The sequence below is a fragment of the Hibiscus syriacus genome, unplaced genomic scaffold, assembly GCF_006381635.1.
Source record: "Hibiscus syriacus cultivar Baekdansim isolate YM2019G1 unplaced genomic scaffold, ASM638163v2 tig00111402_pilon, whole genome shotgun sequence".
NCBI classification, from domain to species: domain Eukaryota; kingdom Viridiplantae; phylum Streptophyta; class Magnoliopsida; order Malvales; family Malvaceae; genus Hibiscus; species Hibiscus syriacus.
In genome coordinates this window covers 5,147,912-5,158,561 of record NW_024063082.1, presented here as the reverse complement: position 1 = coordinate 5,158,561, position 10,650 = coordinate 5,147,912, and the positions used below count along the sequence as shown (strand labels likewise).

At 30.8% G+C, this 10,650-nt stretch overlaps 2 protein-coding genes across 5 annotated transcripts; both read left to right on the top strand.

Moving 5' to 3' along the window:
* The first annotated feature begins 5,145 nt into the window (after positions 1-5,145).
* Positions 5,146-6,207, top strand: LOC120162207 (probable long-chain-alcohol O-fatty-acyltransferase 5). The gene has a single exon (XM_039172383.1). The coding sequence runs from the start codon at positions 5,158-5,160 to the stop codon at positions 6,190-6,192; it is 1,035 nt and encodes a 344-aa protein (XP_039028314.1). The 5' UTR covers positions 5,146-5,157; the 3' UTR covers positions 6,193-6,207.
* Positions 6,208-7,877: 1,670 nt separating this feature from the next.
* Positions 7,878-10,201, top strand: LOC120162208 (syntaxin-51-like). 4 transcript variants are annotated; one of them, XM_039172388.1, is made up of 6 exons: positions 7,914-8,052; positions 8,703-8,921; positions 9,082-9,288; positions 9,378-9,468; positions 9,577-9,621; positions 9,977-10,201. In XM_039172388.1, exons 2-6 carry the CDS (start codon positions 8,707-8,709, stop codon positions 10,106-10,108), a joined length of 690 nt encoding a protein of 229 aa, XP_039028319.1. In that variant the 5' UTR covers positions 7,914-8,052; positions 8,703-8,706; the 3' UTR covers positions 10,109-10,201. The 4 variants fall into 4 exon arrangements, with proteins under 4 accessions (XP_039028316.1, XP_039028319.1, XP_039028315.1 ...); XM_039172385.1 differs by lacking the exons at positions 9,577-9,621; positions 9,977-10,201 and adding an exon at positions 8,533-8,595 and having other exon boundaries at positions 7,878-8,052; positions 9,082-9,284; positions 9,367-9,468; XM_039172384.1 differs by lacking the exons at positions 9,577-9,621; positions 9,977-10,201 and having other exon boundaries at positions 9,082-9,284; positions 9,367-9,466.
* Positions 10,202-10,650: the final 449 nt, after the last annotated feature.

The following is a 10,650-nucleotide window of genomic DNA, read 5'->3' as shown; positions in this document are numbered from 1 at the left end:
TTCAACGGTATTATTTTAAGATTATTATGCCCTTTTATGTTTATATATCATATTTAAATAGAACAATTGATCAATATATTGGAGTCGAATTTAAAATCTATAATTTTGTATTAAAACCTTTGATCAATTTGCCTATAATTTTTGTTGATTTTATATTCTAAAATATAATATTTTTATACAAAATATTTCACAAACAGTTTTCAAAACATCTATATAAAGTACGTGATCGAGTTTAATATAACTTAATCCGATGATACCAACTAAATTAAAAAATATGCAACAAATAATAATTTAATTTGCTTGTACTATAAATTCTCAAAGCCTAAGAATCTCAAAGAAAATATTATTTGTATAAGAAATGTCTTGATTAATATAAAGAACGCTTTATTGTATTTTTCAATTAATGTATCATTTTTTTATATTATTTATTTAATATAGAATCATTAATAAGTTATTTAAAGTACGTATTATTTAATACTTTTTTAAGTTAACTTATAGGGTGAAATTATGATTTTTTTCTTCTTGAGAGACAATATGTAAATTATAAAATTTTAGAAGGCTAAAACATAATTTAAATTTCATTATTTAAAGGGACTAAACTTAGAATTTTAGTACTGTACTTGCACCACTCTCCCACTACATATTGATGGCAAAATTTTCGAGATAATGTTCTCGAATTTTTTATTTAACGATATAACGTACTCCCAAGATTAATTGTTCAAATAGGGCGAATTGCACAGTGTTGGCCGTAGGTCGCCATGCCTTCCGGGCGACCTACGGCGTGGCAGCTTCCCAGCATAGGTCGCCATGCACTCCGGGCGACCTTGTAGGTCGCCATGCACTCCGGGCGACCTTGTAGGTCGCCATGCACTCCTGGCGACCTTGTAGGTCGCCATACACTCCTCCTGCTCCTCGCGTGATTCCTCTTGCCCTCGGATGCCCTCGCATAGCTCGCTCGAATGGCCTCGGTCGGATGCCCTCGGTCGGATAGCTTCGGATGCCCAACGTGTTGGAACGTGCATGACTGCAATCTCTCTCATAGCTCGCCGGGAAGACATGGCGACCTAGTAGGTCGCCCGGATGGCATGGCGACCTATGACCAACACTGTAGATTTCACCCTATTTGAGCAATTAATCTGAGGAGTGCATTATCTCGTGAATTAATTTATTCGAGAACGTTATCTCGAGAGTTTAGCCACATATTGATATACTTGCAATGATTGAAAGTACTATCCATAAGGGTTGCCCAATAAATGGACCTTCAACTCATTCAATAAAAGAAGTGAGAGGGTATGGATGGGTGCTTGTGATAACGGTATTATTTTTATTATATTTTAAATAAAATAAATTTTAATTATAATCTCATAAAAAAATCAATCAAAAGGCTCAATTTACAAATTAGTCCAATTTGATTTAGAATGCAAACTGATAAAATATGTGTACTTTAAGAGTAAAACATAAGATGCAAAATAGGAAAACAAATGTACTTAGAGGATCAAATTGTGAATTAAACCTCGATTAAATAATACTATTGGTTAAAGTATGCATTCTAATCCCTTCTCCACATATATATAATTATTTGAAATTATTATATCTCCGTTTTTATGGAAAATAATGTCCATTTAATATAGTAAATATGATATAATATAGTTTTGGGTGCTTCAATATATATATATATATATTTGGTTGAGAAGAGATTTGTTGTGCATTAAAATACAAAGAAAAATCAACCTGCGAAGACACTCCAAAGTAAAAGGAAAAGCCGAGGAGTAAAGCTTGGAAGACTTGAAGTCATTTCTTGGTGTTTTTATTTAATGGCTTGATGAGAGCTAAGTTTAACTTGTGAAATTCAAGAAGATGTATTCCTATTGATTTTATACATGTTATGGACATTTATAATGCTCACGATACATCTTATATGAACAAATATCGAATATCAAATATATCTAAGTAACCATATGGTACTTGTTAATCTCGTTTTGGTTATGGTAAGAGTTGGAAGCCACTACACTTGGATAATATGGTATGTAAAGAACTATTTTGCCCTAAAAGTGTTGTCTTGCTTAACAATGTTTACATTGTGGTTGCATGGAATAAATTGATTTCAATACAATGGATAGATGCACTGATAAGTTCAAACAAGTTAGGAAAGTTTTAGAGTAAATTAGGTTTCTCTCATGTCAAATTGAAGTCATGAAAGAATGATTTTGAAATGTCGCATCATATTATTGTATAATATATGCAAATTTTACATGGTAGTTAATATTTTCTTAGCGATTTTATTAAAATATAATATAATTAATATATATTGATAATTTGTTAATGAAATTAAAATATTTAAAAAAATTAATTCTAATTTAAAATGAGAATATTAAAATTAAAATTTTAAAAATAATAATTTAATATTTTAAAATTTTAAAATAATTTAAAATAAAAATCATAATCTAAGGATATGTAATCCAGTTAACTATTTTTTATTTCCCTAACGAAGCGTCTCTGTCACATTGACTGCGCCGATTCGTGCTCCATGTGGTGTCTCATCTCAGCAACCCTTGGCAATTGACGTTTTGCTAACCTTTAATTTTAATTTTTCCAATAAAATCATTGGGGTTTGTATAAGAAAAGGTAAATTAAATATAGTTAAAAAATAGTGTGATGAGAAATTTAATAAGATAATTAATAAATTTAATATTGTGCTATTGAAAATGTTGATAAACTCATGTTGTAGGTGGAAAATATGAAGAACTATTAAAAAATTTGATAACCGATAAATTTTGATTATCGATAGATATCGATACATATATATATAAGTATTTATACTTACTTCATTGTAGAAAACATTAATTTAGGATTACTTTTTGAGTGAGTTTTAATATATTAATTTAGTAATTATAAGCGTCTAATGACTTATTTTTATGTTACGATATATATTATTATTAAATTAAAAATAATAAACATAAATATTAAATATTTATTATTATATTTAGTTAAAATTGTTAAATTTAAATTTTAAATAATATTTTATAAAAAAATCTAAATAATCAAATAATTTTTTGTGTAAATGAAATTATTATATTAATGTTGTAGGTGTAAAACATGAAAAACTATTAAAAATTTTTGAAACATAAATTGCATAGCTTATGTATCAATACTTACTCTAAAAGTATAGATATTGTTTCGACAATAAGCTATGTTCAACTATTGTCATGAAAAAGTATCCATATATATATATTGTATGTATCGATACTTATATTTAAAGCTTAACTGGTTAAAATCAAATAGGCAGTACCTATTATGTTAAACTATCTACCGGTTTGTTTGAAGGTTACTAATAATATAAAACATAAAATAAAATAGGTGATATTTATTACGTTAAAATATCTACCGATTTGTTTAAAGGTTACTAATAATGTAAACAGTAAAATAAAATAGGCATTACCTATTATGTTAAACTACCTATCAGTTTGTTTAAATGTTACGAATAATGTAAACGGTAAAATAAAATAGACGCTACCTATTACGTTAAAATAGCTATCGGTTTGTTTAATTAATGTTAATAATAATGTAAACTGTAAAATAAAATAGACGTTACCTATTATGTTAAACTTGCTACTAGTTTGTTTAAAGGTTAATAATAATGTAAACGGTAAAATATATACAACTTAACTGTTTTAAATATATTTTTTTAAAAATTCAAAAGTATGAATATTTACTTTAAAAGTATGAATACTCTAAATATTAATAATAATGTATTCATACTTACTCCAAAAGTATAAATATTGTTTCGAAAGTAATATAAACAGTAAAATATATACAACCTAATCGTTTGAAATATTTTTTTTTAAATTCGAAAGTATGGATAATTATTCTAAAAGTATAGATACTTTAACAGTTAATAATAATGTATCCATACTTATTATAAAATTATTGATATTTGTTAAAGTATCGACCATCATTTTATAGTAGTATCGATAATTATTTTAAAAATAATTGTCATCCAAATATACTTAATATATTAAATACTACCAATATCATTAAACACAACTTTAATATTTTAGATTACAACTTACTTCTTTTATTCAAAATAACATTATTGGCGCAACCTAGTATGTTAATATTTATTTATAACAAAATAAGAAATTAACATATTTTGTTGTCGTGGGATTTCGAATATCCCATCAACTTAAATTTTGATAACATTTTAGGCGCTACCTAATATGTTGATAATATTAATAACAAAATTTATATTTTATTTTGTTAATGTAGAGAACATAATGTTTTTCTTTGTAATATAAACAAAATATGTTTATATTATTTCCCTCTGTATTTTTCCACATATTGAGTGCACCGATTCATGCTCAATGTGGTCTACTGTTGGCAGTTGGCGTTAGCCAACCTTCAACTTTTCCCTTTCTCACAATAAAGTCTCCGTCTTTAGTAGGTGAGGAGATTAAATAAAGTGTAAGAGTTATAAATATAATAAATATGATATTTAAATTTTGGATATTTTAGAAAAGGTTTTAAAAGATAATTTTATTTTTATAGTAGGCTAAAATCAGTATTGTTGTTTCTTTTTTTTAGTTTCATTAATTTAAAAGGTAAATGATATAACTATACTATATTATATAAACATTATAATTAAAAAAACAATGTATAATTAATTGAGTGATTTCGATATTTAAAGAGAGTGCTCTTCTCTCTTGAAGTTCTGCGTTTGAGTAATTGTACCTGCAGAGTATATACGTTGCTAATGACTAAAATTGATTTTGAATAAATATTATCTTGTAATCATCATATCAATTGATTTTAGTAGTAAAATAAATATTATTCTCTGTTTTAAATAAAAATATTATCTTGTAATCATAACATATTAAAAAAATTCTACAAAGTGATTTTCCTTTCACTCATAGTTTAAGACACACTCTTAACTACTTTTTTGTATTTTTTTTCAAATTGTAGTGCTTTCAGAATTATCTTTTTAGAATATATACATACACATGAATAAAATTTAATAAGTTTCGTTGAGATCTATATTACCATAACTGGAAAAGGGGGAATAAAGTTCGAAAAGCTTTCACTCACAGCTACTTGGCTTAGTTGCCCAATTCTTTATATATAGTGTCATATTATTAATCAAATATAGCAAAAAGTGTGAAGATGGAGGGTGAGCTCAATAACTTGATTGTGTTGTGGGTTTCAACAACACTTTCATTGTGGTATTGTTATCTCATTTCAGCAAAGATCTCAAAGGGATTCACAAGGCTTGTCTCGATCTTCCCTGTCCTCATTCTATTATTGGTTCTGCCCTTTAATCTGCACACTTTCCATCTCGGAACATCCCATGTGTTTATCCTTTCATGGCTGGCCAATTTCAGGCTTGTTTTATTTGCCTTCGATAAAGGTCCCCTTTCACCACTCCCTCCAAAGCTTTATCTTTTCATCCTCGCCGCTTGTTCACCATACAAGATCAAACAAAACTCAGTCAAGATCAAAAAGGGTGAAACCCCGTTTCAGTTGCCCAGTTTGATCATAGAGTCTGCAAACAAAGCTGCATTGCTGGTTTTTCTGTTTTATTCTTACATCTTCAAGCAATATTTTCATAACCATGTTTTGTTGATCCTTTACTTCTTCCATACTTATGTTAATATTCAGTTGTTGTTAGCTGTGGCTGCAATCCCAGCCCAGATCTTGCTCCCTGATGTGGAACTGGAGCCACAGTTCAAAACACCGGTTCGAGCCACTTCATTGCAAGACTTTTGGGGACATAGATGGAACCTTAGGGTTTCCGATACACTTCGTCCCACCGTATACGACCCTATAAAAACCATTTCTACTCGTATAATTGGACCCAGATGGGCTTCATTGCCGGCTGTTTTTGCAACATTCGTCACTTCTGGTTTGATGCACGAACTGGTTTATTACCATATGATCCGCAAAAACCCAACGTGGGAGGTCACTTGGTTCTTCGTTTTACAAGGAGTTTTCGTTGATATAGAGATTTTTTTGAAGAAAAAATTGGTATCCACCGGGAAGTTCAATCTCCACGACGCGTTTTCAGGACCCTTGGCTTTGGCAAATATAGCTCTCACAGCTGGTTTCTTATCTTATACTCAACTCTTGAGAAATGGTGTTGATGAAAAGATCATCCACGAATTCAATGCCATTGTCGACTTCTTTATTGGATCTGCATAAGCATTATGATTTCTTCATCCATATGTGATTATTTTCGGTGAAACATTGTATAATCAACTTATTGAAGATTAGTGGATGAACCTCCAAATAAACATTTCCTTCTGTAGTCAATCATGTCAGTTTCTTACAAGCTTTCACTTTCACTACGAGCGAGACAGAAAGAACTCATAATTTCAGTAAACCAGTGAGATTATAGCATCTATTTAACCAACATCTTTTCATGGATATTAATTTTGTTTAACTTTGGTCTGTCTTTTCTCAATGATTCAGGCATTGCTTGAAAGGGTAAACTGTAATCCCAACACCTGATGCAGAACTTTATGCATAACGTAATTAGTTCTATATTTATCAATTAATTAATGTGATTGGCCATTTTCGTAAAAGAAACAAAAAGAGAAAGGGGCGTTGCGTTGTGTAGTAGCGGTGGGAGTTATGAGACATTATATCTAATTAAAGCCCCTAACATTAACATTACTTCCATCCTTTGGCGTCTGAAATAAACGTAGGATAACAGTTGAAGAATGGGTCCACCCCTATATAAATGCATTCAATATTTTGCACTACCTATTATACCAAGCATTTAATATTTTTCACTACCTAAGTGATTTCAGTGCTAGGCAGTAATATGATTCTCTCATTGATTCGAATTTGAGTAATTTAGGCCATATAGAGTTTTTGCATACTGCCCAGCACACAAGGTGCGTTCAATATATAGCCCAGCAATTAAACTAAAAGTCTAAGTAGTAGGTTACTAACGACTTTCCAACGACGTAACTAACAACGTAAAAACCTCAACTAATCAGTTAACAGTGGGAGGTCACTTGGTTCGTTGATATAGAGATTGTTTTGAAGAAAAAATTGGTGGCCACCGGAAAGTTCGAGTTTTTGAAAAGATTACCTACGAATTCAATGTATGTGTTGGGTTTTTAGAGGGAGTTGCACCACAAGTTAAAATTTTTAGGTAAAATTCATCAGATAATATGATGAGATAAAAGAATGATTTATAGGGGTAGGAAAAATTATTTTTCTCAGTTAAGGTGAAATGGGGGAAGGAAGGTCGAATCACGAAGAAGATCTTTAAAGTTTGACGTTTAGTCTAAAAAAGACGCTAAATGACCTAACCATCTTCCTTATATACTGTTCATTCAGTCCTAATTAAAAAATAATTTTTACAACATTCCATACGAAGATTTTTTTTAACTATTATCCCATTGATTTTTTCATAATTCTTCACTTATATATATAATTTTTAAAGTAATGATTAGAATTAGATTCAAGATTAATTTATTTTTTTATTATATATAAAATATTTAATTCTAAGTGATCCGATAAATATATATATTAAATATGAAATTAAATATATTTATACATTTAAGATTGAAAACATTTTTATAATGTTATCGATATTTAACTTATTAATGTAAATTGAATTTTGCATACACCATTTATAATACTACAAAACAAGAAGAAACGTCTATGACTTCCTTTACTTTTCCTCCATAAAAAATTGGTATAGAAAATGACATGCAACTGAAATTTATTGGTCCTTTTTTCATTTCCCCCCCCCCCCCAAAAAAAACCAAACAAATGCATGAAAACAAAGAATGAATATTTTTTTTGAGCAAATAGAAAATGACCCTAATAATGTGCTAAGCGACGTAGACGTTGCATCGGCTCCGGGCCGTCGTTTAATTCCCCATTTCGTCCATCAAAATTTCACTCAAATTCAAGTAATTTCAATTTTTGTTTTCAAGCTTTTTATTTAATCCGATCTCTCTCTGTCTCTCCACCCGATTTTCCAAACTCGTCGTTTTATTTGGGGTTTGATTAACTGCTCATTCGATTTCAGTTTTCCTCCTTGTAAGTTGTTTATGAATTTCGTTTATTTTTCATTAAATTTGCATGAACTGATATGGGTATTTGCTTAATTTCACTAGAATTTGGGAAAGTTGGAAATTTGTTGTTGGGTCTTGAATCAAGTTTCCTTCTTTTTCCTTATTTGTTATATTGAAGTTAATATTATTGCTAAATTTTTCTTTTATATATATATTCATCCAAATTTCGATACATTAGACCATACCCTGTTCAAAAAAGGGACTGTTTCCCCCTTTAGATTAGGGTTTGCTTTGGATTCAGCTTAATTTAGCATCATACAAAGGAAAAGGGGAATTTTGTTGATGGCCCTTAGTAAAGTTAATTTTACTAGATGGGCAATTGGGTATAATTTGATTGCTTAATTCTTTTTGGATTTTCTTGATATTTATCCTGTTTTCAATTTAAGTTCATATCCAGTTGTAAAAGATTTTTTTTTCTTGTGCATTATGCTTTGATTCTTCAAAGGAAGCCATGAAATGGAGAAAATAAAAAAGAAAGGCTTTTCTTGGATCACTCTGGGTTAATTTTGAAAGCTCAATTTAGCTTAAGTTTGTTCTTATTTGTTCTTCTTTCATCCTCTAATTGTGTGTATATTTTGTGCTTTAAATAATCTTTTAATTTGGTTATCATTCTAGGTCAATGGCAGCTTCATCAGACCCATGGATAAAAGAATATAATGAAGCAGTAAAAATTGCTGATGATATCAATGGCATGATATCTGAGAGAATTTCCTTACCTGCATCAGGACCAGAAACTCAGCGGCATGCATCAGCTATTAGAAGGAAGATTACAATCTTAGGGACTAGACTTGATGGATTGCAGTCCCTTATCTCTAAACCTGCTGGGAAGCCCTTGTAAGTTATCTTAATTGTGGAGCATATAGGAGTGAATGGATATCGTGTTTAATAATTTTGATCATTTCTGCTGGATTTTCATAAGATTTGGCGAATTGGAATATGTTGTAATATGAGGAATAAACTGTCCTTTTGTCGATACTTCATATTTTGGTCACAGAACAGAGAAGGAGATGAACCGTCGCAAGGATATGGTTGCAAATTTGAGATCAAAAGCGAATCAGATGGCTTCTGCATTCAATATGTCGAATTTTGCAAACCGAGATAGCCTGTTGGGGCCAGAAACAAAGGTTGATGCCATGAGTAGAACTGTTGGTTTGGATAACTCTGGCCTTGTTGGTCTTCAACGACAAATCATGAAAGGCAAGTTATTTTAGTTTCAAATGGCATATCCAGCGTAATTGCTTTAGTTTCCTCAACTTATGAAGTTGTCTTTTTCAAGCAGAGCAAGATGAGGGGTCTTGAGAAGTTGGAGGAGACAGTATTAAGTACAAAGCATATTGCATTGGCGGTTAATGAAGAACTTGATCTGCATACCAGACTCATTGTATGTTGCTCTATATTCTCTTCTTTTGCTTCTAATTTCTTTAAAGCAAATGCTTGGTGAAGATTGATTCATAGTCAGTAAACTTTATGTTGTGCTCCCCCTATGCAGGATGACCTAGATGAACATGTCAATGTTACCGATTCTCGCCTACGGGTAAAACACTTGCTATTAATTAACATTTTAAATGCATAGCGCAATATCTTCTTTTTGTTTTTGAATGGTATAAAATTCAATGACTGCTGTTTAATATATATATCCGGTCCCGCTACTAGAAATAAGCATTCCTATAAATGACTTTAAGCCTCAGAATAGACAGAATATGTCATGTTGTGGGAAATCTTTGGTGATGAATCTTGTCAGGGAGGAAGGATAGAATTCATGGTCATTCTATATTTTAGTTTAGAACAGTCAAAAAGATCTCAAGTAAACTAAGAATTTGATGACTCTTAAGTTATTTAAATTATACAGTCATAGTGGATTCTAAGAATTTTGTTTTCTTTGCTAACAGAGAGTGCAGAAAAACCTAGCAATTTTGAACAAGCGAACCAAAGGTGGTTGTTCCTGTATGTGCATGCTATTAGCCGTTATCGGAATCGTGATTTTGGTTGTCACAATATACCTTCTGATAAAATATTTGTAATTACCAAGAATTGCAAACACAACAAGCTCGCCATTGTTGTATGTGGGCGTCGAGAGTGGAATCGGTTCAGTTATTACCTCCATGTTGGAAGCTTATTATTTGGCTTTGTTCCCCCCCCCCCCCTTGTATCCTTTCTTACTGCGTGTGAAGATGCTGAGCTGCTCAAAACTATGTAAATTTCAAGTAATTAAAGTCTTGTAGACAAATTTTAAATATTTATCATAAATTATTTGCTTTTGTTGTCAAGTCTAAAGCATTGTAGCCAGCATCAAGTAGAGGTTACCAGGGATCGGATTACCTGCCTCAGTCTGCAATAGGCTAACCCGGGGCAAGGTTTTTAGCCTGACCCGACTATCTATTTTTATCAAATTCCAAATTCTGAAGTATATCAAAATTTTAACATATGGGTGGGGCTGAATAATGCCGGGTCTAAGATTGGCTTTAAAAGGAGTTCAGGTTTAATCATCCGATTCATGAACATCTCTAGCAACAATGTGAAACTTATCAAGCAACATAAGATTTGCTTGTATTTATATAGTTTG